Below are 24,004 nucleotides of genomic sequence, written 5' to 3'. Positions count from 1 at the left end.
TGACAAGTGAATGTGCTGGTATGCTGTAGGGCTGGCAGTCTGATGTTTAAACAGGTTAAACGTCTCCCCTGCAGCAAAGCTCCCTTAAATAGTAACAACTGAGTCCGGGCAAGAGTGAACGAGACGGAGATGGAGAGACAGTGCCGAGGGAGCCGCTGCAGTCTTTGCAGAGGCCGAGGTTTGCAGCTGACTGCGTAGGGAATACACTGGGAACAGGGATGATATCCACTGGGAGCAGAGCCTGTACTACGGTGGACTGGTGCCTGAGGGAGGACCTTTGCCCCACGTGGATTCCAGCGCCGGTACAGTGGCGCTGCTTCGCGGTTCCATCCTGACCCCCGGCACTGTGTGTGTGGAGTTTGCATGCTCTCCCTGGGACTGATATACCCCTGATGTAGGGAAGGGAGGAGAAGGTTAATGGAGGGGGGTGTGGTTGATGGGCAAATAAGAGAGAATAGATCACGAAATAATTGGGCGAATGATATTGATGAGAGCTAGTTTAAACTTAATGGGCCAAATGGCCTCCTTCTCTGTCATGACAAATAATACGTTCCATGGGGTGGGAGCCAATGATTCCAAGGGAAACCCATCTAAACGAGAGTGGATTGGAATTAAATTGCTTGGTCAGAATTTGTAGTAATAGGTTAGTCAGTCCCATTATGAACAGCCTGGTAGTTTTGGTTATCCTTGTTTGGAATGATGAGTAGCCAAATATGATTCACAATATGACAGTAGGCTTGGTCAGCTTTTACACTTGGACCATTCCACAGAGTAAGGTGCAGATGGGAAACCAAGTAACAAATCCAAACTAGTTTACAAAACTCACAGTCTTCCATCACACAGACACAGTCAACATCACCCGCTGCTCCTGGCACTGAGGTCATTTAGGATTCATTGATCCCATGTTTTTTTCTGTCTCGGCCAGCCTGGTGAAGTCCAGGTACACTACATCAAAGCCTTATCAGCCCTCCCTCTTAACTCCTCAAAGAAACCAGGCAGGGTACTTGGGCACTACCTTCCCTTAACAAACATGTGCTGACAGAACCTCATTTATCTGCACCTCTCGAAGTGAACTCTCAAACTGTGCCTTAGACTGGGTTGGGACACTTTTACTCAGCTCCAGAATTCAAATAACTGATAACTACTTTGTTTATCCCTTCCTCTATTTTTAAATGACAATAAAGTAGTTGATTCAACAATTGGCTGTGAGAACTTGATTCTGCGGGAGATAAAAAATACAGTTGGGCAGAGAAGTGGCAAATAGAATGAATCCAGACAAGTGTGAGGTGACGCATTGGGATTCTCATTGAGAAGTTTAATTGGATTAAACATGAGAAACTAGAGAAATATTTACCAGTTGTAAATTGAGCGGCAGCACAGAGGTCTCACAGCTGCAGTGACCCAGTTTCGATCGTCACCTTAGGTGCTGTCCGTGTGGAGTTTGCACGTTTTTCCTGTGACCGTGTGGGTTTCCCCTGGCTGCCCTGATTTCTTCCCACATCCCGAAAATGTGTGGGCCAGTGGGTTAATTGCCCTTTTGTGGGTGGGGGGAGTTGATCGGAATGTGGGGGAATCAAATGGGACTAATGCAGGACTAGTGTAGATCAGTGCTTGATGGGCAATGCAGACTCAGTGGGTCACAGGGCCCGTTCTTGTGCTGTATCACTCTATGAATCTAACATGGGTGGACTCGCTGACCTCCTCCAGTGAGAATTCCATACTTCATTCCAGACACCCAGTTTCTATCCCTCCTACACTGGAAGTGTGCCTCCGACTGCCTGGGTGCCAAGCTCCGGAATTTTCTCTCTAAACCTCTCTCTGTAATCATCCTGGGAGAATCTCATTTTAAGCCACCTTACAAGGCATCAAATTATACCTGCCAATGCTCTGGAAAATCTCCTTGGACTATTAAAGCCACTCAGTAAATGAGTCTTTGCTGCTAATTAACAAGATGGGTCTTTACAACGGAAATGTGACAATAGTGTTGAGAGGTTACAAGCCTTTAAGTTTTTTTCAGTCAACATATCAGCGATGTTTATCATAAACTAAGATTGCCAATTTGTATAAGCTGGGTGTTAGTCACTGAAAAAAATCATTGCATTTACATGTCATGGTAAGACCATTTAAACACACTGACATATGTTGCTCTTCAGTAAGTCATTCTGTCATATCAGTGGTGAATGACACAATCCCTTGGATATAAACAAATCTGGATGAGGGGCAATTTCATATGGAGAAGATTGTGGAGAAAAGGAAGTCTGGGGAATATGTATCACATCATGTGGGAATTCCCTAAAAGTCATTTCACAGTGATCTCATTCCTCTTCGAGTATCAAAGGTGTTTTTATCGCAAAAGTGAAACTCAGGAATTTTGAAACCCTCCTTGTTTTGATCAGGGTTGGCAGAGGATATTGTCTCATTCAAATCTCCTCTGTTTTTTGTTTCATTTTGGTGATGCAAACTTATATTAAATGCAGCTCAGCGAATTCCCTCTGAACCTTCTCGACCTAGTATCACGTTCCACACCCTGTAGCATGCAATAACTGTTCCTAATCATTCTGGAAATCGTAAATACTCGAGTGTGACTTCTGGTGTTGGAAGGAGTGCACGCAATCAGATGGTGCATGACACAGTCTGTAAACTCTCGGCAAGCTTCCTTTCTCTTTAATTCCTTCACCTAACCCTGTCAGCTTTTGTATCTGTGCTGTGCTCCCCAGCTGCTGCTGCTTTGGCAGGCTAGGAACAGAGAGCAGACCGCTCGGCCGCTCCAGGCTGTTCTGTTCAGTGGGAACATAGTGGATGGTGAACCCACTCTGTGAATACCTTGGTGACTTCTTATCACTTGGTGTACTCTCAACCATAAACGAAGGAGCTTCACACATCCACCACCACCCAGAAACACAATGTTTCATAACTTTCCTGCTGACTGGGTGTTTCCAAGTTTAAGATTCCGGAGTGTTGCAAATTATTTTGAGAAATGTCTCAGAAATTATTTTAAGAAATGTCTAAGTATTAGAAACGTCAAATACTGGAGGACATAGAGAGGGGAGAGGTTCAAAGGAGCAACACGTGAGATGCTGGGGGAACTCAACGGGTCAGGCAACATCTATGGAGGGAAATGGACAGTCAACGTTTCGGGCCGAGACCCTTCATCAAGACTGGAAAGAAAGAGGGGAGATGGTCGGTATGAAAAGGTTGGGGGAAGGGGGGGAGCAAGGGCTGGCAGGTGATAAGTGACCATAAGACTATAAAACATAGGAGCAGAATTAGGCCATTCGATCGTGGCTGATTTATTTTTCCTTCTCAACCCCATTCTCCTGCCTTCTCCCCGTAACCTTTCACCCCCTAACCAATCAAGAACCTATCAACCTCCACTTTAAATATACCCAAAGACTTGGCCTCCACAGCCGTCTGTGGCAATGAATTCCACAGATTCATCATCCTCTGGATAAAGAAATTCCTCCTCATCTCTGTTCTGAAGGGACATCCTTCTATCCTGAGGCTGTGCCCTCTGGTCCTGGACTCTCCCACTACTGGAAACACCCTCTCCACATCCATTCTATCCAGGCCTTCCAATATTGGGTAGGTTTCAATGAGATCCCCCCCTCATCCTTCTAAACTTCAGTGAGTACAGGCCCAGAGACATCAAACACTCCTCGTACATTAACCCTTTCATTCTTGGGATCATTCTTGTAAACATCCTCTGGACCCTCTCCAATGCCAGCAAATCCTTCCTTAGATATGGAGCCCAAAACTGCTCACAATATCCAAATGTGGTCTGACCAATGCTTTATAAAGCCTCAGCATTACATCCTTGCTTTTATATTCCAGTCCTCTTGAAATGAATGCTAACGTTGCATTTGCCTTCTTTACTACCAACTCAACCTGCAAGTTAACCTTTAGGGAATCCCGCACTGGGACTCCTAAGTCCCCTTGCACCTCTGATTTTTGAATTTGTCCCCATTTAGAAAATAGTTAACGTCTTTATTCCTTCTGCCAAAGTGGATGACCATACAATTCCCTACACTGTATTCATTTCTGCTACTTCTTTGTCCATTCTCCAACCTGTCCAAGTCCTTCTGCAGACTCCCTGCTTCCTCACACTACCTGCCCCTCCACCTACCTTTGTATCATCTGCAAACTTGGCCACAAAGCCATCAATTCCATCATCCAGATCATTAGCGTATAACGTGAAAATTAGCAGACCCAATACCGACCCCTGCAGAACACCACTGGTCACCATCTTTGCCTTCTGCCAGTCAGCCAATCTTCTATCCATGCTAGTACCTTTCCCGTAACACCATGGGCTCCTATCTTGTTTAGCAGCCTCATGTGCGGCACCTTGTCAAAGGCCTTCTGAAAATCCAAGTAAACAACATCCACTGACTCTCCTTTGTCTATCCTGCCTGTTACTTCCTCAAAGAATTCCAACAGATTTGTCAGGCAAGATCTCTCCTTAATGAAACCATGCTGAGTTCGGCCTACTTTATCATGTGCTTCCAAGTACCCCGAAACCTCATCCTTAATAATGGACTCTTATTATTAACATCGTACCAACCACTGAAGTCAGGCTAAATGGCCTATAATTTCCTGTCTGTTGCCTCCTTTCCTTCTTAAAGAGCGGAGTGACATTTGCAATTTACCAGTCCTCTGAAACCATTCCTGACTCTGGTGATTCTTGAAAGATCACTACTAATGCCTCCACAATCTCTTCAGCTACCTCTTTCAGAACCCTGGGGTGTCGTCCATCCGGTCCTGGTGACTTGTCCACCATCAGACCTTTCAGCTTCCCAAGCACCTTCTCCTTCATAATAGCGACTGCACTCACTTCTGCCCCCCGACTCTCTCGAACTTCTGGAATGTTGCTGGTGCCTTCCACAGTGTAGACTGACGCAAAATACTTACTCAGCTCGTCCGCCATTTTTTTGTTCCCCAGGTGGATCCAGGTGAGGTGAGGGCGGGGGTGGGGGTGGTAACAGGCAGGTGAGGGAGGGGGGAGAGTGGGAATGATGTCAGAAGCTGGGAAGTGATAGGTGGAAGTGACAGCAAAGGGCTGAAAAAGATGGAATCTGATAGGAGAGGACAGTGGACCATGGCATAAAGGGAGGGATGTGAGGAGGGGAACCGGAGGTAGGAGTGTGGGGGTGATGGGCAGATGGGGAGGGGAAAGGGAAAGGGGTGATGAAGCCGGTGGCTTCTCCAAATGTTCACAGCAGATGTGTGGGGCAAGTTAATTTACACAGAGAGCAGTGGGTGCCTGGAACAGGCTGCTGGGGGTGGGGGTGGAAGCAGATACGATAGAGGCACTTAAGACGCTGTTAGATAGACACATGGATGTGCAGGGAATGGAGGGATATGGGTCATGTCCAGGCAGGTGGGATTGGTTTAATTTGGTGCTGTGTTCAGCACAGACGTCGTGGGCCGAAGGGCCTGTTTCTGTGCTGTGCTCTTCTATGTTCTATGCACAGTATAGAAGGCCATTCAGGCCAGCAGACATACAGCACTGTTTGCCTGCTGTGTGTCTCTGACATGGAGTCATGTCATGGAAACAGGCCCTTCAGTCCATTGGGTCCGGACCAACCATCAGATGCCCCTTCACCCAATCCTACACATTCCATTTTATTCTCCCCACATTCTCATCAACTCCACCACCTCCCCCCCACCCCCCACCCCCATCTCCCAGATTTTCCCACTCACCGACTCTCTTGGGGCAATTCACAGTGGTCAACTAACCCACCAACCCACACACCTTTGGTTTGTGGGAGGAAATCAGAGCACCAGGGGAAGTCCACGCCGTCACAGGGAGAGCTTCACACAGAAAGCACCCGAGGTCAGGATTGAACCTGGTCACTGGAGCTGTGAGACAGGGATCCTACCCTGTGCATCTCTCTCTTACGTTTCCCACTGAGAGCACCCATACATTTCAGTTCAACGCCCATCGATAGGACAGATACAGTCTATCTCCCCAGGAGAGTGGAGTCCAGAACTAGAGGGCACAGGTTTAAGGTGAGAGGGGAGGAATTTAAAGGGGACCCAAGAGGTAAGTTTTTCACACAGAAGGTGGTGAATATGTAGAACGAGCTGACAGAGGAGGTGGTCGAGGAAGATACCATTACAGTGTTTATAAGGCACTTAGGCAGGCACTTGGATAGGAGGAGTAGGGGGATATGGACATAATGTAGGCAAATGGGAATAGTGTGAATAGGCATCACAGACGGCACGGACAAGGTGGGCTGAAGGGCCTGTTTCTGTGCTGTACGATTCTATTCTACCCTTCTACAGTGCATGCACTCTCACTCTTTGTATATAGAAGAATTCCCCCAGTGGGAGTGTCAGTGATTACCTGATGTTTGGATCATAAGATCATAGTTGTAGAATTAGGCCATTCAGCCCATCCAATCTACTCCGCCATTCAATCATGGCTGATTTTTTTCAACCTCATTCTCCCACCTTCTCCCTGTAACTTTTAACCCCCCCTTACCAATCAAGAACCTATCAATCTCTGCCTTAAATACACCCAATGACTTGGCCTCCACAGCCCTCTGTGAACGAATTCCACAGATTCACCACCCTCTGGCTGAAGAAATTCCTCCTCATCTCAGTTCGAAAGGAACGTCCCTTTATCCTGAGGCTGTGCCCTCAGATTCTAGACTCTCCCACTGATGGAAGCATCCTCTCCACGTCCACTCCCTCCAGGCCTTTCAGTGTTCGGTAGGTTTCAATGAGATCCCCCCCTCATCCTTCTGAGCTCCATTGAGTACAGGCCCAGAGACATCAAACGCTCCTCACTTGTTAACCCTTTCATTCCCAGGAACATTCCCCAGCGCTTTGTTTGCAGCATTTTCTGTTTTTATTTAAAGTTCCAACAACACTGGTTAATGAATAATACTTTACAAAATGGCAGAGTGGTAAAGAAGCACCATAATGTATAGCTTTAATGAATAGAACATTTTACTTACCTTTGTGCTAAATTGGGGTTATTGCATTTCCCATCAGCAAAAAAAGCTTTCTAAAGAGCTAATTAATTAAATCACTAAAATTATCGAACTCTTCCAAGAGAGAGGCAGTACCTAAAGGGAAGAAGTGCCAAGGGAGATGGTTGCGGTCTTAAATGAATACTTCTGGTCTGTAATGGAGATGATAATGGAAGTTGAGGAATTCAGGGAGGAGAATAGCGATGTCCTGAAACATATCGACACTTTGAAAGAGGAGGTGTGGGGGTCTTGATCACATAAAGGTGGATAGATCCCCAGGGCCTGACTCAGTGTATCCCAGGATATTGTGGGAAGCAAGGGAAGAAATTGCCGAGGCCCTGGCAGAGATTTTTGTATCTTCCTTAACCACGGGTGAGGTACCGAAATACTGGAGGGTGGCTAAAGTTGTGCTGTTATTTAAGAAGGGCTGCAAGGACAAGCCAGGTTGCTGAGCCTAACGTCAGTGGTGGGAAAGTTACTGGAAGGGATTCCGAGGGACAGGATCTACCAGCATTTGGAAAGGACTGATATGGGATAGTCAGCATGGCTTTGTGTGTGGGAAATCTTTCTCATGAATTTGATTGAAGTTTTTGTAGAGGTGACCAGAGGATTGACAAGGGCAGGGTGGTAGATGTTTTCTACATGGACCTCAGCAGGCTTTTGACAAGGTTCCACGTGGTAGGCTGGTCTGGAAGGTCAGATCACATGGGAACCAGGGTGAACTCGCCAATTGGATACAAAATTAGCTTATTGGTCAGAGGCCGAGGGTGATGGTGAAGGGCGTTTTTCAGACTGGAGGCCTGTGACCAGTGGTGTGCCGCAGGGATCAGTGCTGGGTCCACTGTTGTTTGTCATATGTATTAATGATTGTAGGTGGCAGGATGAGTAAGTTTGCAGATGACACCAACATTGGTGGTGTGGTGGACGGTGAAGAATTTTGTCTAAGGTTACAACAGGATCCAGATCAACTGGGAAAGAGGCAAGGGAATGGCTGATGGAGTTTAACACGGACAAGTGGGAAGGGATGTATTTCGAGAAATTAAGCAAGGGGAGGATTTACACAATAAATGGCGACACAAGTAGACAAGGTGATGAAGAAGACATTTGGCACACTTCCCTTCATTGGACAGGACACTGAGTACAGGAGCTAGGACGTCATGTACAAGATGTTTGTGAGTCGACTGGAATGTGCCAGTCAGCAGCCTTCCCTTAGGGACATCTCGCTGGGCGTCTTTCACTGAGTTGATGACCTTCCAGCAGCACCTGAAATCTGTCTCGGTGTGCGACCCCAGGAACAGCCCGTAGATCAGAGAGTCCTCTGTCATGCAGCTGCTGGGAGTGAACCGGTACACAGACCCTCGCGTCCGTCTCCACCCCCTCCTTGCAAATCCACAGTCTGCAAAGGGGTGGATGTCCGTTTTCTCCCCCCCCCGCCTGCAGCCGGAGGACTGGAGGGTAGCTTATGTTGTTCCGTTGGGGGTCAGATACTACTGCATGCATGGTCCAGTAAGTAAGTTCCGATTCAGCTGCAGAGCCTCAAGTATATCATCAAGAAACAATGAAACCGCTCACACTTCACAGCGAGAATTAGTGAATCAGGTTTGGGAGCGATTGCTTCAGCCCAGGGAAATCCCAGAGAAAGGAGAGCCCCGGGAAGCTGGAAGGAAGAGAGTGTGGGCAGAGTGTGGGTTGATGGACTGATAATACTCACTTCCTCTGCTACCGAGTAACCCACAGCAGCAGGCTCCACATCAACTTCTCTTGCCTCCTCTTCCTGCGTGGACAGGAATCTCCGCATGATTTGCCCCTGCACAGTGACCACTCAACAGCTTCCTTCTGCTTTAACCACAATCCAGACCTACCCTTGGAATCTTCCTCCCCACGTAAACCCCAAACCCACCGTCGACCTGCTCCCCCCTTCCTCCTCCTGGTATTTGTCCATGGCTGGGACCCTGTCTTGGTAAGTCGGTGGCTCCCCATGTCTGCCAGCCTGAGTCGGTGTGGGGAGGCATTAGGGGCAGCATTTGGAAGGTAGAGCCCTCCGATCGCCTTACTGGACAACTGGAGTGGGGTCTGTGCACCCATGTCACACTCAGTGTACTTTTTTACAAGGTTAACGAGGTTTGGTTTGTATACCGAACACTAACAAACTTCTACAGATGTACTCTTGGAAGTATCCTGACTGGTTGCATCACGGTCTGGGATGGCAATTTGAATGCGCAGGAACGTAAGAAGCTGCAGAGAGTAGTGGACTCTGCCCAATACATCACGGGCACATCCCTCCCCACCATCGGTAGTAACTACAGGAGGTGCTGCCTCAAGAAGGCAACATCCATCATCAAAGATTCCCACCATCCGGGCCGTGCCATCTTCTCACAGCTCTCATTGGGCAGGAGGTACGGAAGCTTGAAAACCCACACCACCAGGTTCAGGAACAGCTACTTCCCTTCAACCATTCGGTTCTTGAACCAACCTGTAAAACTGTAATCACTACCTCAGTACAGCAACACTATGATCTTTTTGTTCACTTTGCACTAAATTGGACTTCTGTTTTTTTTTGTTCTAATTATGTTCTTTCTTATAAAAATAGTGTATATGTTTAATTTATGTTATTCTTGTGAATGCTGCTTATCTGATGCTCTGTGCCTGTGATGCTGCTGCAGGTAATTTTTCCATTGCATCTGTGTCCACATGGACTCGCGCAGATGACAATAAACTTGACTTTGACCCTTCCTGGAGTGGTGTTTACCATCGTACATAACACTGGAGGAACTCAGCGGGTCAGGCAGCATCTATGGAGTAAAATGGACTCGATGTTTTGGGTTGAGACTCTCCATCGGGACTGCTTGTTGCCCTCTCTGAACCTTCTCATTTCTACCTGCTGATGGGACATCAACAGTCTTGACTTGTCCACTCCCTTCACCAACTCCAACCTCACCCTCTCTGAACGCACTGCTCTTCACTCTCTCTGCACCAATGCCAACCTGACCGTCAAACCCACAGACAAAGGACAGTGCCGTTGTAGTCTGGAGGACTCACCTCTATCTTGCCAAGGCCAGACGGCACCTCCCTAACACCCACCCCTGGACCAGGAGCCCACCAGCGAACATCAGCATCTCCCACACTATCACTGACCTCATCACCTCTGGAGATCTCCCCTCCATAACCTCCAACCTCATTGTTCCCCTACCCCCATTTCTACTTCCCACCTAAGATTCACAAGCCAGAGTGCCCCGGTAGACCTATTGTTTCTCCCTGCTCCTGCCCCACCAAATTTGTCTGTTGGTATCTCAACTTTATCCTGTCCTCCTTGGTTCAGTTCCTTCCCACCTACACCCGTGACACCTCGCCTGCTCTCCACCACTTCAACAACTTTCAGTTCCCCGGCCCTGACCGCCTCAGTTTCACCACGGACAGCCAGTCCCTGTGCACTTCCAGCCCCTGTCAGGAAGGCCTCAGGGCTCTCTGCTTCTTTCTGGATGACAGACCCAACCAGCTCCCCACCCACCACCCCCATCAACAATCCTCTGTCTGGCAGAGCTGGTGGTGACCCTCAACAGCTTCTCTTTCGGCTCCTCCCACTTTCAAAAAAGCAGTCGAGATGTAGGGTCTCGACCCGAGACGTCGACTGTCCATTTCCCTCCACAGATGCTGCCTGACCCGCTGAGTTCCTCCAGTACCTTGTGTGTTGCTCCAGATCTCCAGCATCTGCAGCCTCCTGTGTCTGCATCTGCACGTACCCACGCTAACCTTGTTGTTGTCAACACATTGCCTATACCTCCCCCACCTTAGACACCTCCCCCCCACCTCCCCACCACAGAACCACCCCTTTCTTCTCTCGCTCATGATCTTGGGCCCTCATCCTCTGACTGCTTTGCTTCCCGGCCCACTGTCCGCTGGTTACTGCCAAAATTCAACTCTTCCCATTGGTTGGATCCATTGTTGTTAAATTGGTTTATTATTGTCACTTGTGCTGAGGTACGGTGAAAAATTTGTCTGTACAGATCATTTCATTGCAACATCTTGACGGAGGAGCCCACAGCTGGTCCTGAGGCTCATTGAGAGAGATGGGAAAGTTGTGACACTGAGCAGGAGACACCACCTCATCTCTACCTGTGCCTCAGCCAGCTCAGCTGTCTCGCTTGCTCTCCGCCACCTCATCTTACCTGGTGATCTCACCTTCACTCACTGGTCAGAGAAATAACCCAGGTTTAACAAAAGGAAAACGCCTTGTCACTGTCTCCCACACAGGGGCGTGTTCCCTCTCGCTTCTGAGGCAGGAGGTCACAGGTTAAGTCCATGGACTTGACCGACAGTCCATCGCCAATACTGAGGGAGGGCTGCTTTGCCATAAAGTGTCAGCTCAAGCCCTGTCTTCCCTGGTTATCAAAGTATTTTTTATTTCAAAAATAAATTTTGTTTATAATAAAGTATACATATACAAAAAGAAAAATACATTGCAAAACTCTGTCCATTCTTACTGTCACATGGTCAATACATTCAGTAGTGTTAACAAATTTTTTAACCACTGCAGCATTGCCACTCATGTGGCCCCCTCTTTAGCACTATTTATTTTGTAATTTACAGTAATGTTTATGTCTTTGCACTGTACTCTTGCTGCAAAACAACAAACTTCACATGTTAAAAGTCAGTGTTAATAAACCTGATTCTGCTCTGAACTGGAAGAGTCCGCACTGATATCGGTTAATGATACACGAGGGCTCAAGTGCAACCACTGCTGTCAGTTCATTCCCAGAGGTGAATCAGAGTGACAGGAGCAGGAGCAGTCCATTCAACCCTTCCAGACTATCCCCCATTTGATACGGCAGTGGCTGGTCCAAGTCCTGAGCCCAGGTTCTTGTTAGTGCTCCATATCCCTGGACAAATCAATACACAAACATCTCTCAGCCCCACTCCTAAAAACTGCAATTCACCCAACACCCACTGACTCCACCTCATCACTACAACATCATGATCGCTTCGATCACTTTGCAGTAAAATGAACTTTTTGTTCTAATTGTGTTCGTTCTTGTAAAAATTGGGTATAATTTATGTTTTCTTTGTGACTGCTGCTTCCTCGATGCTGTGTGCCTCCATCGACCTCCATCATCAGAAATCCCCACCATCCGGGCCGTGCCATCTTCTCACAGCTCCCATCAGGCAGGAGGTTCCGAAGCCTGAAGTCCCCACACCACCAGGTTCAGGAACAGCTACTTCCCTTCAACCATTCGGTTATCGAACCAAGTGGCACATCCCCAATCACTGCCTCTTTGCACTAAAACTGACTTCTTTTTGGTTCTAATTGTGTTCTTTCTTGGATAATCATGTATAATTTATGTTGCTAATTTGTGTTTTTGCTTGTGAATGCTGCTTATCTGATGCTCTGTGCCTGTGATGCTGCTGCAAGTAAGTTTTTCATTGCACCTGTGCACAAATGGACTTGCGCAGATGACAGTAAACTTGACTTGACTTTAAGGGAGGTAAGATCCAGGTTTTCCTATTTGTAGCAGAAAATTGCATAAAATCTTCTGCCTACCATAATGTTAGCTCTGCACAGCCTTACCATTTGCAACACATTACAAAGCATAGAACAGTACAACACAGGAACAGGTCCTTCAGCCCCACGATGTTGTGCTGAACTAATTAAGCTAATAATGAACAAATAAGCTTAACAGGTCGATAACTGCCCCATTAACCTATTTGGTTTCACCTTGTCTGACATATTCCCATTGTTCTACACATCCCCCCACACCTTCTCTCTTCCTGAAAACTAACATGTATTTCTCTCTTCGCCAGGGCTTGAAGCATTTTTCTCTCTCCACAGACGCTGCCTGACCTGCTGAGTGTTTCCAGTGCTGTCTGTTTTTGTTTCAGATTTCCAGAATCTGTGGCTTTTTGGATTTTCTCTCTGACTGGACTCCTGGGTAGACAATCTCAAATTTATAATTTAGACTGGATTCCTGGGTTACACGGCTGAATGCAAGTCGTATCACAGGCAAATCCACTATGTGTTTAAATCACTCCTTATTTGGATTTAACCATTTGGGATTTAAACTGGGAAGGGCACAGTTTCACTTCCTCATTTGCAGAAGCAGGTTAAAAAATATCTTCAGTGATGATAACAATCATTAAAAGAAACATGCAATCATTGAGTTGGTTCAGCTCATACCAGAGATAAAAATAAAGATAAAACCTCAGGGAGATATGCAAAATGTTGACAGGATCTTCTTGGCTCAAGGCCACCAAACCCATGTCTTTATTAAAAGCATGACACAAGTTATAATGACAGGAAGTTTGTTTGCTCTAAGGGCTGAGATCATGGGTCACGAGGTCAGTAGGAGGCCTTCAATACACTCAGCCCTATTAATGGAAACAGGAAGGAGGCCATTCAGCCCATCGAGTCTGTTACCCACAGCCAGGAGGAAGCCATTCACCCCCTTGAGACTTCTTATATTGGTATTGGTTTATTATTGTCACTTGTACTGAGGTACAGTGAAAAACTTGTCTTGCATACCGATCATATAGATCAATTCATTACACAGTGCAGTTACATTGATTTAGTATAGAGTGCGTTGATGTAGTACAGTTAAAAACAATAACAGTGTAGAGTAAAGTGTCATAGCTACAGAGAAAGTGCAGTGCAATAAGGTGCAAGGTAGATCGTGAGGTTAGAATCTATTTCATCGTATAAGGGAACCGTTTAATAGTCTTATCACAGTGGCGTAGAAGCTGTCCTTAAATCTGGTGGTACGTGCCCTCAGGCTCCTATATCTTCTACCCAATGGAAGAGGAGAGAAGAGAGAATGACCCGGGTGGGTGAGGTCTTTGATTATGCTGGCTGCTTCACCAAGACAGCGAGAGGTAAAGACAAGAGTCCAAGGAGGGAAGGCTGGTGTCTGTGATGCACTGGCCTGTGTCCACAACTCTCTGCAGTTTCTTGCTGTCCTGGGCAGAGCAGTTGCCGTACCAAGCCGTGATACATCCAGATAGGATGCTTCCTATAGTACATCGATAAAAATTGGTGAGAGTCAAAGGGGACAAACCAAATTTCTTTAGCCTCCAGAGGAAGTAGAGGTGCTGGTGAGCTTTCTTGGCCATGGCATCTACGTGATTTGACCAGGACAGGCTATTAGTGATGTTCACTCTCAGAAACTTGAAGCCCTCAACCCTCTTGACCTCAGCACCAATGATGTAGACAGGTGCATGTACACAGCCCCCTTTCCTGAAGTCAATGACCAGCTCTTTTGTTTTGTTGACATTGAGGGAAAGGTTGTTGTCGTGATTCCATTCCACTAAGCTTTCTACCTCCTTCCTGTACTCCGACTCATCGCTGTTTGAGACATGGCCTACAACGGTGTTATCATCTGCAAACTTGTAGATAGAGCAGAATTTGGCCACACAGTCATGAGTGTACAGGGAGTAAAGTAGAGAGCTGAGGACGCAGCCTTGTGGGGCACCAGTGTTGCGAATAATCGTGCCAGAGGTATTGCTGCCTATCCTCACTGATTGCGGTCTGTTGGTTAGAAAGTCAAGGATCCAGTTGCAGAGGGAGGTGTTGAGTGCTAGGTCTTGGAGCTTGGTGACAAGTTTGCTTGGGATTATTGTATTGAAGGCAAAGCTGTAGTCAATAACAAGGAGGGGCTGTTCAGCCCTTCGAACCTGCTCTATCATCCAATGTGATAGCAGTTGGGCTGTGCCTCAGCTTCAATCATCCACTGCTGCTCCTCGGTCCAAAATACGCTCAGTCTCGGGAAACTTCATCAACTAAGGACGGAGAATGCTGGAAGGCAAGAGCATATGTGGACGGAGAAACAATCTTAGGACGTCTAATATAAGGGGAAAGTATGAGGTGGTGAAATGTAAGGACAAAATATATAGTAAATGGCAGGACCCTGAGCAGCATTGGTGTACAGAGGGATCTTGGGGTCCAGGTCCACAGCTCTCTGAAAGCGGCCACACAAACAGATGGGGTGGTAAAGCAGACGTACAGCGTGCTTGCCTTCATTGCTCAGGGCACTGAGTAGAAGAGGAAGGAAATTATGTCGCAGCTGTATAAAACTTAGGCCGCACTTGGAGAATTGTGTGCAGTTCCGGTCACCCTATTACAGGAAGGATGTGGGGGCTATGGAAAGGGTGCAGAAGGGGTTCTGCAGGACGCTGCCTGGATTAGAGGGTGTAAGGGGAGGTTGGACAAACTTGGGTTGTTTTCTCTGGAGCGGCAGAGGCTGAGGGGAGACCTGATAGAAGTCTATATAATTATGAGAGGCCTTGTCAGAATCTTTTTCCCAGGTCAAAATGTCTAATAGTAGATGGCATGCATTTAAGGTGAAGGGGGTAAGTTCAAAGGAGGTGTGTGGGGCAAGTTTTTTTACACAGAGAGTGGTGGGTGTCTGGGATGTGCTGCCAGGGGTGGGGTGGAGGCAGATACAACAGTGATGTTTAAGAGGCTCTTAGATAGACACATGAATATGAAGGGATTGGAGGGATATGGATCATGTGCAGGCAGAGTAACGTAGCGCAGGCGTGGTAGTGTAGCGGTTAGCGTAGCGCTATTTCAGTGCCAGTGACCCGGGTTCAATTCCGGCCACTGTCTGTAAGGAGTTTGTCCGTTCTCCCCGTGTCTGTGTGGGTTTCCTCCAGGTGCTTCGGTTTCCTCCCACATTCCAAAGACGTACGGGTTAGGAAGTTGTGGGCATGCTATGTAGGCGCCGGAAGTGTGGCGACACTTGCGGGCTGCCCCCCAGAACACTCCACGCAAAAGATGCATTTCACTGTGTGTTTTGAGGTACATGTGACCAATAAAGATATCTTATCTTTAATTCAGCATCGAGTTCGGCACAGACATCTTGGGCTGAAGGACCTGTCCTGTGCTGTTCTGTGTTCTATGAAATTTATGTGCATGGCTTGCTGGTGCAGGAGGTAGTGTTGCTAGCTCACCACCCCAGTGATCTAGGTTCGACCCTGATCTTGGATTCTGTCTGTGTGGAATTTGTGCGCTCTCCCTGTGACCACATGGATATCCCGCCAGGCGCTGTGGTTTCTTCCCGCATCCCAAAGATTCATTGGTCACCTTAACTTGCTCCAATCGTCAGCGAATCGGGGGAGATATGACCGATGCGTGAGAGAGGAAAGGTTGAGCAGAATAAAAGGAGGGACGGGTTTACCCTGTTGGGAGCTAGCATAGACCAATGGGCCAAATGACCTATTTCAAAAATATACTTCTATGTTCCAGTGTTTCAGAAAGCAAAAGTATACTGCAGAAATCTGAAATAAAAAACAGAATGTGGGAAATTCTCGGCAGGTCAGGCAGCGTCTGTGGAGAGAGAATTAGAGACAATGATTCAGAAAGCAACCATTCACTCACTCCACCATTAATGTACAGCAGCAGCAGTGTGTACCATCTACAGGAGGCACTGCAGCTAAAGATAAGATAAGATTAAATCTCTTTATTAGTCACATGTACATCGAAACACACAGTGAAATGCATCTTTTGAGCAGAGCATTCTGGTGGCAGCCCACAAGTGTCGCCACACTTCCGGCGCCAACATAGCATGCCCACAACTTCCTAACCTGTATGTCTTTGGAATGTGGGAGGAAACCGGAGCACCCAGAGGAAACCCATGCAGACACGGGGAGAACGGACAAACTCCTTACAGACAGCGGCCGGAATTGAACCCAGGTCACTGGCGCTGTAATAGCATTACGCTAACCGCTACACTACCGTGCCTGCCCTCACCTGCTACTCACTGAGACTCCTCAGACAGCACCTTCCAAATCCACCACCTCTACCAGCTAGAAGGACCAGGGCAGCAGAAGCACAGGGAACACCACCCCCTGGAAGTTGTCCTCCAAGCCACACACCATCCTGACTTGGAAATATCTTGGCGTTCCTTCACCGTCGCTGGGTCAAAATCCTGGAACTTCCTCCCTAGCAGCACTGTGGGTGTACCCACACCTCACAGATTGCAGCAGTTCAAGAAGGCAGCTCACCACCACCTTCTCAGGGGCAACTATGGTTCTATGGTAACTAGGAATGGGCAACTAAATGCTGGCTCAGCCTCATCCCCTGAACGATTATGAAAAAAATTACAGACACAGGAACGGCAGATGCTGGAATCTGGAGCAACACACAAACTGCTGGGGGAACTCGACAGGTCCGGCAGTGTCTGTGGTGGGAGATGGACAGTCAATGCTTCGGGTCGAGATACTGGACTCAGGGTCACGACCCATCGACTGTTGATTCCCCTCCACAGAAGCTGCCTGACCTGCTGAGTTCTTCCAGCATCGTGTTTATTGATACTGCACTGGCCCTACTTCGTTAGGAGTTTGAGGAGATTTGGTATGTCACCAAATACTCTTGCAAATTTCTACAGATGTACAGTGGAGAGCATTCTGACTGGTTGCATCACCGCCTGGTATGGAGGCTCCAATGCACAGGATCGCAAGAGGCTGCAGTGGGTTGTAGACTCAGCCAGCTCCATCACGGGCACAACCCTCCCCACCATCGAGGACATCTTCAAGAGTCAGTGCCTCAAGAAGGCTGCATCCATCACTAAGGACCCTCACCACCCGGGACATGCCCTCTTCTCGTTACTACCATCGGGGAGGAGGTACAGGAGCCTGAAGCCCCACACTCAACGATTCAGGAACAGCTTCTTCCCCTCCGCCAGCAGATTCCTGAACTGTCCATGAACCCATGAACACTACCTCGTTATTCCTTTTCGTTTTGCACTATTTATTTATGTTGCAGTTTATAGTAATTTTCTGTCTTTGCCCTGTACTGCTTCTGCAAATTTCACCTCACATAAGTCAGTGATAGATAACCTGATTCTGAATCTGAAAACAAGTTCAGCGAAAGCTGGAAATTCTCAACAGCTCAGGTAGCGCATGCGGAGACTGAAACAGAAACAAGCTAAAGAATGTTTCAGAAATCTAAAAATATATATTTAAAAAAACACAGAAAGCGGGGAATTCAGGCTGATTTGTGGAGAGAGACGCGGAGACGGTTTCAGGGCGATGATTTCGAATTGCACAAATGTCACCCGAGTGTCTCCAACAGCAGAGCCCCCTGTTTAAATATCTGCCCCCTTCAACTTTTGTCTCGATGCTTTTTCTGGGATCTTGCTGTGTGCCCGTTTCCTGCTTGGTGCCGGGTTATCATGAGGTTTGCTACATCTCGATGCTTCGTCCTCTCGCGTCGTTACTGGGATTGGGGCAATGTGTTTTTCTTCTTGTGAAAGAGGTCTGTGAAACTGCCCATCGGGGTAAATTTAGACAGCAGATTCTCCCACTCTCCACGCTATGGCTTTCGGATGATGGGTTCTATTTTCCAGTGTAGTGGTACTGGGAAGTTTCCCCAACCATTGCATCACCAGTATGGGGCGTGTGTGTGTGTGTGGGGCACCGGCTTTATATAGAGCTGCTCTCTCCTTGCTAAGTCACACACAACAAACTCAGAGAGCTGAAAGCGAGAGGCAGAGCAAGGCTCAAAGCAGACAAAAGATGAACAAGGAAAATATACTGGACCCCGAGAGCGGGGCGATAATCGTCGTCCGAGAGTCCAAGGCCAAGGGACATTGTCTCTGGCCAACTCTCTGCGCCGTGGCCGTGTTGGGCTTGGTCGCCGTCACCTCTTCCTTTCTTCTGTTTCAGCAGAGAGGGCTCCCAACGCAACAGGTAGGAGGCTGCACAGTGTCTGGGAGCTGGGCTGGAGACGCCGGGACGGTTTATCGCCGGGTTTTTGGGGATGGGGCTGTTTCTGCGGCTCCGGACACGTTCTGACCCCACTCTTTTTTAATCGTTGCAGAAGTCCAGCGCTTCCCAGTTGCAGGAATTGGAGGCGACCTCAGCTGACAGCGGTAGGTATCCCTCTCACTCCAGTCTCCGTTGATCCGCCCCGCATTCATCTCCAACGTCTCCCTTTCTCCCTATCATCCCGCCCGGATCTCACTTCTGTATCTTCCTTCAACGATCTCTGTCGGTATCGGCTCTCGATCTCCCCAACTCTGTATCTCCCCATCTCGCTGCCTCTCTCGAACTCTGTACCTGGGAGAAATCTTTCCTTTTCTCGCTCGGTCCTTCTCTCTCGTTCTCCAATAACCTCTCCCGCGCTCTCTCTCTCCCCCCCCCCCCCCCCATTCTCCCTCATTCTCTCTCTCATTCTCTCTTTCATCTCTCATTTTTCTCTTTCTCGTTTTCTCTCTCATTTTCTCTCTCTCTAATTCTCTCTCACATTCTCTCTCTCATTCTCTCTCATTCTCTCATTCTCTCTCATTCTCTCATTCTCTCTCATTCTCTCTCTCACATGCTCTCACTCCCCCTCCCTCCCGCTCTCTGCCGCACGCTCTGTGTGCCCCCTCAGTACTGACGGAGACCTCCTTCTCTGCAGATTTGCCTCGTCTCATGAAGCAGGTGGGAAGCGACCCGAGGGGGAAGATCGCCGCACACCTCACCGGTAAGGGACGGTTCCTTCACGGTACTGACCACCGCGCGTCCCGAAGGCATCCCTCCCCACCGCGGCCCCCCCAACCCCGCAGGACAGCAACGTGGACAGCGGGGCAGACTGGGATCCATTGGGCCGGATGGGCCGAAAGGCTGCCGCCCTGTGCCGTATGAGTGCGTCATCCCCCATGAGGAAGGGGAGCTGGAAGAGGTTACACCGCCGACCCCACCGGGACCTGCCCCGTCAACGCTGCGGTGAAGTGGGAGGGGCGGCGGGTGCGCTTCACCGGGGACCCGGAGCTGACCGTCCCCCCGGCCCATACACATGCCAAAGGCCGCCTTCCTGTGGCCCAGGGGCAGTCCAACACGCTTCACTGACTTGACACGGCTGCAGGTCACCCGTCCCTGTTCAAACCCGGGCGGGAGGGGGAGGGGGAGGGGGGGGGTGGAGGTGCGAGACACACCGACGTCCACACCAGGAGCAGGGGAAGGAGTGACTGGTAACCCTCGCCACACCCACCTCTCCTGCTTATACCCCCACCCCGCAAACCTGTATTAACCCTAGCCCCACACCCGGCATTATCACATAGGTGGGATCCTGCTGTGCGTCAAGTGGTTCCCCCGCTCACTGGAAGGTAGCCCATTCACTGTAAAGAACTGTAGAGCGAATCTGGAGACACAGGAGACTGCAGACGCTGGAATATGGAGCAACGCACAAAGGCGCTGCAGGAACTCAGCGGGTCGGGCAGCATCTGTGGAGGGAAATGGACAGTTGACGTTTCAGCCCAGATGAAGGGTCTCGACCCGAAATGTCGACCGTGCATTCCCCTCCATTGACGCTACCTGACCCGCTGAGTTCCTCCAGCGCCTCGTGTCTGTGTGTGTGTGTGTGTGTGTTGCGTTGCATGTAATCTGCCTTCATCTAGTTCTGGCGTCTGTTTAATCCTTGCCCCCTTCTTGCCCACAGCGGACTCAACCGTGAAAGTCGGGGAGGTCATCTGGCAGAAAGACACGGACTCCACCTTCACCGAGGGTGTCGACTTTGAGAACAACGGCCTGGTCATCAAGACCCCCGGCCAGTACTTTGTCTACACCCAGGTGGTCTTCTACCATGGAGGCTGCCAGGACAAAGCCATCTACCTGAGCCACAACATCACCTTACACTCAAACAGTTATGATGACGAGACCCTGCTCCTGAAGGCCACCAAGTCGGTCTGCCACTACGGTCCACACCAGCAGCACTGGTACAAGACCTCCTACCAGGGGGCCATCTTCCAGTTTGGAGAGGGAGACCATATCTTCTCCAAGGTCAGCGAGAAAGTGGAGAGCTACGTGGACAGAACCCTAGGAAAAACCTTCTTCGGAATATTCGCCTTGTGAGGAACCTGGTGAATGGTTGGGGTTTTCAGGCTGCAACGTAACAGACACTGGATGGGACACGTTGTCCCAGAGAACACTTACTGCACATTCAGGTTTATTTCGCTAAAGTACTAACAAGATGTTTACAGTTTTGAGGGTTGGGATGGTGCATCAGGTTCAGACACTGCACTCTCTCTGGATTTGCAGAGCCTAGAGCTGCCCTTGGGCTCCTTGAGACCACTACCAACCACAACCGGCCTGGATGTCTTTCTCTCTGGATTCAGGATTCGGGATGAAGCAGCCAGGTGTGTTGGCAGGCAGCTGGAATGCGTTAGTGGCAAAGGCTCTGCGGTGACACAGCTGAGTGGCTCTTAGAGGGGTGAATGTCTTTCCCTCCAACCCACCGATACAGTTAGAGGTAATTACATTGCAGTGCGGAGTTCTTGATGCTAAGGGGAAAATTGTTAGTGGCAATTGTAAGATGTCCATGCTCGGAATAATGATATTCCCTTTGAAGATGTAACTGATATAATTTATATTTAATTTATGTTTAAATTTATAGATCTGATTGAAACAGGTACTCCTGAGGGAGAGTGTAAGTGGACAATCCCAAGAGGTAGCAAGCAGTGTATGATGTCTGATATTCAGACTGTTTAGCTCGTGAGGCCAGTTATTGATCCTGAAGGGGTCTGGCCAATGCCTTATAGTCTCTCTGTGTTGAGGCTTATGTGAGTCTTCCATGGTTAATTAACAGCAAAGGCTCTGAGCTTCCAGATTGGTGAGGAAACCCAGTCAAACACCCACAGTCAACTTGCTTTCCATACCTCCAATCTGACTGGTCACTTTTTGGGGGAAGATGCAACTTTTCTGCACTGTGACTAGTTACCACCTCACCAACAGAAAATAATCCATTCTGTGAACAGTATGAATCATCTCCCTGCACAAAAGTACCCAGCGGTGGATAATTCGGCCTGTTTCCTGTTGCTGGGTCTTTTTTGAATGGGATGTGATCTGCTCTTCTCTGAAGTTGAACATTGGGAGCTTCCTGGGTTTCTGGGCAGTTTCAGAGGAGATACCACGTTCTCTCAGGCACCTGAATCACCCACTCACCAATCTAATCCCAGAGAGAAGTCATTTAGTTTCATTCAGCAGGAATTTCCACTGTTCTACATCAACTGTGGCAAGAGATAGGATTTATATTAAAAATATTACATCTGTTTTAAGGATGTCTATAAAATGTCAAAATGTCTTGATGTTTCTTTCTGATTTAAATTATTATTTAAATGTATTTATTAATTGTTGAGAAATATTGTTATTTATTATTTTAATTTATATTATTATTCACTGTCAGACTGATGAACTACTGTTAATAAAAGTATTTTAAGAGTGCAATGCTTTTCGTTCACTTATTTCACGAGTTGGAGTCATACAGCACGGAAACAGACCCTCTGTGCCGACCAAGATCCCATCGAAGCCAGTCCCATTTGTTTGCGTTTGGTCCATATCCCCCTAAACGTTTCCTATCCACGTACCTGTCCCTGGTTTGTACAGGCTGTTGTTCCTCCTGAATGGCCCCTGTTGAGGGCAGAAATTGAAGGTGTTTATAGCCAAGACTGGGGGAGGGGGATAGAAACATAGAAACATAGAAAACCTACTGCATAATACAGGCCCTTCGGCCCACAAAGCTGTGTTGAACATGTCCCTACCTTAGAAATTACTAGGCTTACCCATAGCCCTCTATTTTTCTAAGCTATCCAAAAGTCTCTTAAAAGACCCTATCGTATCCGCCTCCACCACCGTTTCCGGCAGCCCATTCCACACACTTACCACTCTCTGAGTTAAAATACTTACCCCTGACACCTCCCCTGTACCTACTCCCCAGCACCTTAAACCTGTGTCCTCTTGTGGCCATCATTTCAGCCCTGGGGAAAAGCCTCTGACTATCCACACGATCAATGCCTCTCATCATCTTATACACCTCTTTCAGGTCCCCCCTCATCCTCCGTCGCTCCAAGGAGAAAAGGCCGAGTTCACTCAACCTGTTTGAGGATCTGGGGGAGGAGATGGCAGAAGCTCAGGGGTCATCTTACCAGCTGAGTTCTCCGCAGAGCCTGAACTGAAGCTCCAGAGACGAGAGTTCAAATCCTGCCCTGCTGCGGTATGCAAATTCAGTTCAATAAATAATCTGGAATTTTTAAAATAAAGAAAATTAGTCTTACTAACGGTGACCAGGTTGTCAGAAAATAAAACCTGACTTGTTAATTCTCTTTGGAGATGGAAACAGAATTATAGAGTCATGCAAACCATTCAGTTGTTTGAAGGTAATGTAACTGTAGTTGCTGTAAGTTGATGGAACTGTAGTGAGCACCTGGCACAGACCGAAGCAGCAGATTCAGACAGAAATGTGGTCTCCAGCACCGTCAACCTCGCAAAATCGGACTCCTGTTATCTGGGAACTGGTGTCTGAATTGGACCGCGGTTCCACAGACTAGTCACACAATATTTTGATGAAGTTGTACTCGGATACCACGCCAAACCCCTCCACAACCACTGACAGGACGGATCCATCAGTGGTGCTGATGCTGTAGTATACAAGCGAGAGGGAGTGTCCCTGAGCCCTCAACATTCACACCAGATCCCGTACGATCTCATGGATCAGGTCACACATGGGCACGGAAACTGTCTCCTGACCACCAGCTCCTGAGCCCCCCTCGGCTGATGAATCAGTGCTCCTAAATGTTGAACAAGTCTTGGGAGATGTGCTGTAAACAGCAAGGGTGGGGAGGTCAATGTTTAGTGGAGACACACTAGATTCTGCAGATGATGGAAATCTGGAACAACTCAGCAGGTCGGGCAGCATCTGTGGAGGGAAATAAACAGTCGGTTTTGTGGTGAGACCCTTCTCCAGGACTGGAAAGTAAGAAGGGAGATGCGAGGATAAAAGGGGGAGGTGCACGAGCTGGCGGGTGATAGGTGAGTCCAGGTGAGGGGGGGAAGAGGAGCACCTTGTTTACTTCACTGCACTCTCTCTGTAACTGTAACACTTTATTCTGTATTCTGTTACTGCTTTTCCCTTGTACTACCTCAATGCACTGATGTGATGAAATGATCTGTATGGATGGCGTGCAAAACAAAGTTTTTCACTGTACCTCGGTACATGTGACAATAATAAACCAAATTACCAATTTACCAAGTTGAGTTTATTGTCATGTGAGGTATAGGTATAATGA

At 48.2% G+C, this 24,004-nt stretch overlaps 1 protein-coding gene across 1 annotated transcript; it reads left to right on the top strand.

The window, feature by feature from the left end:
- Window positions 1-18,476: 18,476 nt before the first annotated feature.
- On the top strand, window positions 18,477-21,945 carry LOC127585815 (lymphotoxin-alpha-like). Its single transcript, XM_052043512.1, has 4 exons — window positions 18,477-18,650; window positions 18,781-18,832; window positions 19,363-19,428; window positions 20,383-21,945. The coding sequence occupies exons 1-4, from the start codon at window positions 18,477-18,479 to the stop codon at window positions 20,793-20,795; spliced, it is 705 nt and encodes a 234-aa protein (XP_051899472.1). The 3' UTR covers window positions 20,796-21,945.
- The last annotated feature ends 2,059 nt before the right edge of the window (window positions 21,946-24,004 follow it).

This window comes from Pristis pectinata, chromosome 34 (genome assembly GCF_009764475.1).
Source record: "Pristis pectinata isolate sPriPec2 chromosome 34, sPriPec2.1.pri, whole genome shotgun sequence".
NCBI classification, from domain to species: domain Eukaryota; kingdom Metazoa; phylum Chordata; class Chondrichthyes; order Rhinopristiformes; family Pristidae; genus Pristis; species Pristis pectinata.
The sequence above is the reverse complement of the archived record's forward strand: the minus strand, read 5'-3'. Positions and strand labels throughout refer to the sequence as shown.

Coding starts and splice junctions, on each gene's coding strand:
- LOC127585815 (XM_052043512.1), top strand. CDS start 18,477: ATGAACAAGGAAAATATACTGGACCCCGAGAGCGGGGCGATAATCGTC. Junction 18,651..18,780: donor GAGGGCTCCCAACGCAACAG/GTAGGAGGCTGC, acceptor TAATCGTTGCAG/AAGTCCAGCGCTTCCCAGTT. Junction 19,429..20,382: donor GATCGCCGCACACCTCACCG/GTAAGGGACGGT, acceptor TCTTGCCCACAG/CGGACTCAACCGTGAAAGTC.